Below are 5,000 nucleotides of genomic sequence, written 5' to 3'. Positions count from 1 at the left end.
AAGCCAGACCGTACGTTGTAACATTATGTCACTTAAGCCCCCTTATCATGAACCTATTGGGAGAACGACCTTTTTATGATATATGAGAATGCAATTGTGTTTCCTTTTTTAATTTGGTGGAGATGGTTACGTAATGTTAGATGGGGATAGTCAATTTTTGTTTTTGGGATGCATTTAGAAAAGCATGAAAAAATTTGGGACATATGTAATCATTAAAAAAACAAAAAAAAAAAAAAAACCAAAAAATATTTTCCTTTCTCTAATATATATATATTAAAAATATTATATTTTTTAAAATTTTTTTATTTATAATTATTTTAATATTATAAAATATATATATATAAATATATATATAGATATGATGATGTATATGATATATACATATGTAATATATAATTATTTATACATTACATCTATCTATCTATCTATCTATTCTATCTATCTATATATTTAAAATATATTTGTTTTCTTGGGAAAATCTATAAGTTATACAGTTGTATATCTGGAATATCATCGGTAATTTTCTGTTGTCATTAGAAAAACTTTTTTCTTTTGGATTTCGGGGTTCATTTTGCAGTAAAAGCCTTTGCGTGGTGGCCCCCGGCCCCCGGGTCCTCCGGGGGCCAGGGGTATGGTCCCCGGGAGGCGGGAAAAACGGGCCTGGGGGCGAAACTCCGCCGGAGGCCTTGGGAAGTCACGGCTTTGTGCAGGCGGCATGCAGGGGAGGGCCCTTTGGGGAGGCGGCCCTGCAGGGGGAGGCCATTTGGCAGGCGGATGCAGGAGGAGGGCCCCTTTGGCAGGCGGGGATGCAGGAGGAGGCCTTTGGGCAGGGGCCCCGCAGGAGGAGGCCATTTTGGGGGCGGGGATGCAGGAGGAGGCCATTTGGGGGATGGCCATGCGGAGGAGGCCAGTTTGGGGGAGGCAGTGTGATTCCTGCAGTCCCTTTTGGGGGCGGATCCTCCCGAACAGCCATTAAACCCCCTTTCGTCGGGAGCGGAACAGCGCTGATTCGCGAAATGCGACCCCCCGACGCCTTCGGGGCAGCCGACTACGACGCAGATTTCGGGGTGGGGGGTTCGACGGCGCGCCACTGCCTATGACGCCGAAGGCCCCGGCGCGGCGACTGCAGGGAACGGTATTTGAAAGGTGGAGTTTGACGGGCCTCGATGGACGGGGGGCCTTCAAGACGGCCCGGGAGGGGGCTTCGGGGCGCGGGGTTTTACCAACGGGGCCAGATCAGTTGGGGGGTTGGGTGAAGGAATGCCAAATAAAAAAACCGAGACCAACTTTTTACCATCACCCCCCTTTATAATATTTTTAAATATATATATTTTAAAATTAATATAAAATATATAATAATTTTTAAAATATAATGCTAATTTTATCATTATATATAATATATATATTATATAATATATTTTTATAAATTATAATATATATACAGTATTAAATTATATGTAGTAATATGTATAATATAAATATATTATGATATTTTAATATGATGTAAAGATTGCGCAATATATGTGATTATATAAATATGTTAATATTACAAAACACCCACACCCCACACACCAAATTATATAGAAAACACACATTTTATGTAGTGCAATTTTATTTATATATTATTTTATATATAATATAAATATAATAATATATTATAAATATAATATATATAATATATATTTATATATATATATATATATAAATATATATATATATTAAATTATAATATAAAATAATAACATTTTAATAAATATTATAATAAATATATTATATATTATAATTAAATTTTTGATATATACAATATTAATTAATATATAATATTATGTTTTTATAAATATATTATATATATTATAAATATATAATATATATATAATATTATATATATAATATTTATTTTAAAGAATATGATGTTTTTATGATTTTTAATATATTACAAATGCTACATTTATTATTGTATATATTTAAAAACCAACAAGTAATTATTATACTGTATTTCATATTTCAACACACACACCCCCACACACACACACACAACACACACACACAACACACCACACACCACAACAACCACCAACAACACACACACACACACCCAAACACAAACCCAAAACCCCCCACCCCAACACACACACTCAACAACCCTTTTCACACAAACACACAACCCCCCAACACACACACACACACCACCACACAACCACACACACACACCCACTCATATATATATTTAATATTATATTATATATATATTATTTTATATTTTAAAACATTACACCACACACACAACACACACAAGTAGTCTATTTATACTGTATTTAAATTTCAGACCACCCCACACACACCACACAACACACCAACACAACCCAAACACACACACACACACACACAAAACACACAAACCCCACAACACACACCCAAACAACACACACCACACACACACACACACAACACACCACAAAATATAATATAAAATTATATATAAATAAAAAGTAACCATAAAGTGATAATACAACAATATATATATTAAAATATAATATATTTAAATATATTTATAATATATTATTTAAATTATATAATAAATAATATAAGTATTTTAAAATACACATTTATGGATATCGTATTTATTTATTATTAAAATAATATATATTTATTGTGTGTGGGGTGTGTGTGTTGGTGTGTGTGTGTGTGGGGGGTGTGTGTGTGTGTGTGTGTGTGGGGTTTGTGTGGTGTGGTGTGTGGGGGTTTTGGGGGTTTTGGGGGGTGTTTTGTGTGTGTGGTGTTTTGTGTGTGTGTTTTCTGTAAATGTAAAACAGTATAAATAGACGTAGGGTGGTGGGGGTGTGTGTGGGGTTTTTATTAATTATTTTAATAATAAAATTATTTTTATATATTATATATAATATTATATATATGGTGGTGTGTGTGTTTGGTGGGTGTGTGGTGTGGGTGGGGGGTTGTGTGTGTGTGTGTAGTTGTGTATGTGGTGTGAGGGGTGTATGTGTGGGGGTTGTGTGTTGTTTGTGGGTGTGGGGTGTGGGGGTTTTTGGTGTGGTGTGTTGTGGTTTTGGGTTGGGTGTGTGTGTGTGTGTGTGTGTGTGGGGGTGTGTGGGGGGGTCTGAAATGAAATACAGTAAAATAGAACGGTGTTGGTGTGGAATAATACTATGAAATAAAGTATGCTTTTGGGTAAATATATTAATAAATCTATGAAAAACAATTGATAAATACTATATAATAAATTTATATATTAAGAAAAATTAATAAAAAATTTTATATATAATTAACATCATAAATTAACATATATAGAATATATTATAATGCAAAATAATATTAAAATTTAAAAATAATAATAATAATAATTTTATTTTGGGGTTTATATATAATATATAATATATTATATATATATTATATATATATATATATACACAAATTAACATACAAATTTATATAGGATATTGCATATTATATATTTTATAATATTATATATTTATATATATATTTATAATTGTTATATATTTATATAAAATATAGAAATATATTATATTATATAATAAATTATATTTTATATATAATATAATATTATATATTATATTATTAAAAATTGCAATACTTTATAAATGGTGTGTCTATATTATGTTGTGTGTGGGGGGGTTTGTGTTTTGGAAATTATACTATTTTAAATATATAAAATTATATGGCAGATATACATTTTACATGTATATATAATATAATAAATATATATGTATAATAACTTTACATAAATAAATTTAATATCTGTAAAAATTTTTTTAAATATATATATATTATATATATATAATATTATATATATATGCATATATAGTATGCATATATATATATTATATATATATATATAATATATATATATATTATATATATATATATATATATATATAAAGGGTGATGGTAAAAAGTTGGTCTCTGTATTTTATTTGGCATTCCTTACACTCCATACGACCCACTGATCTGGCCTCCGTTGGTGAACCCCGCAGCCCCGAAGCCTCCTCCCTGGCCGTCTTCGAAGGCCGCCGCTCCATCGAGGCCAGCGTCGAAGCTCACACCTTCAGCAATACCGATTCCCTGCAGATCGCCGGCGCCGGGGCCTTCGGCGTCATAGGCAGTGGCCGCCCCGTCGAAGCCCACGACCCCGAAATCTGCGTCGTAGTCGGCTGCCCCGAAGGCGTCGTGGTCGGCACCTGCGACGAAGTCAGCGCTGTATCCGCTGCCGACAGCAAGGTTAATGAGGCTGTTCGGGAGGATGCCGCTGCCCACAAGGACTGCAGGAATCACACTGCCTCCTCCTACGTGGCCTCCTCCTGCATGGCCGCCTGCCAAATGGCCTCCTCCTGCATGGCCGCCTGCCAAATGGCCTCCTCCTGCATGGCCGCCTGCCAAATGGCCTCCTCCTGCATGGCCGCCTGCCAAATGGCCTCCTCCTGCATGGCCGCCTGCAGCAAAGCCGTGAGCTTCCCCAAGGCCTCCGGCGGAGTGTTCGCCCCCAGGCCCGCTTCCGCCTGCCGAGCCATACCCGCTGGACCCGGAGGACACCGCCTGCGCCGCGGCCACCACGCAGAAGGCTTTTAACTGCAAGAAGTGAATCGAAATCCAAAGAAAGAAGTTATTCTAATGACAACAGTATAATTACCAGACTGATATTCACAGATATACATACTGTATATACTTATAGATGTTCAAGAAAACAAATATATATATATATATAGATAGATAGATAGATAGATAGATAGATAGATAGATGTATATGTATATATAGATATATATATATACATATGTATATATCTATATACATCATACAATTATCATATATATATATTGAGAGAAAGCAATAATATATATATGGATTTTTTTTTTTTTTTTTTGTAATGATTACATAGTAATACCAATATTTCATGCTTTTCTGAATGCATCCACTAACAAGTAATTGACTATCCCATCTAACATTACGTAACCATCCCCCCTAAAAA

The 5,000-nt window shown here is 34.6% G+C and overlaps 1 protein-coding gene across 1 annotated transcript; it reads right to left on the bottom strand.

Annotated features, from left to right (window-relative positions):
* Positions 1–3,960: 3,960 nt before the first annotated feature.
* Positions 3,961–4,641, bottom strand: LOC119569165 (glycine-rich cell wall structural protein 2-like; the record flags this gene model as incomplete). The annotated part of the gene is made up of 2 exons (XM_037917455.1): positions 3,961–4,436; positions 4,515–4,641. Coding segments are annotated over 2 exons (603 nt in total), but the record flags the coding sequence as incomplete, so codon positions are not given.
* Between the last annotated feature and the right edge of the window lie 359 nt (positions 4,642–5,000).

This window comes from Penaeus monodon, unplaced genomic scaffold, assembly GCF_015228065.2.
Source record: "Penaeus monodon isolate SGIC_2016 unplaced genomic scaffold, NSTDA_Pmon_1 PmonScaffold_13030, whole genome shotgun sequence".
Classification (NCBI taxonomy): Eukaryota; Metazoa; Arthropoda; class Malacostraca; order Decapoda; family Penaeidae; genus Penaeus; species Penaeus monodon.
This window is presented reverse-complemented; position numbering and strand designations above follow the sequence as displayed.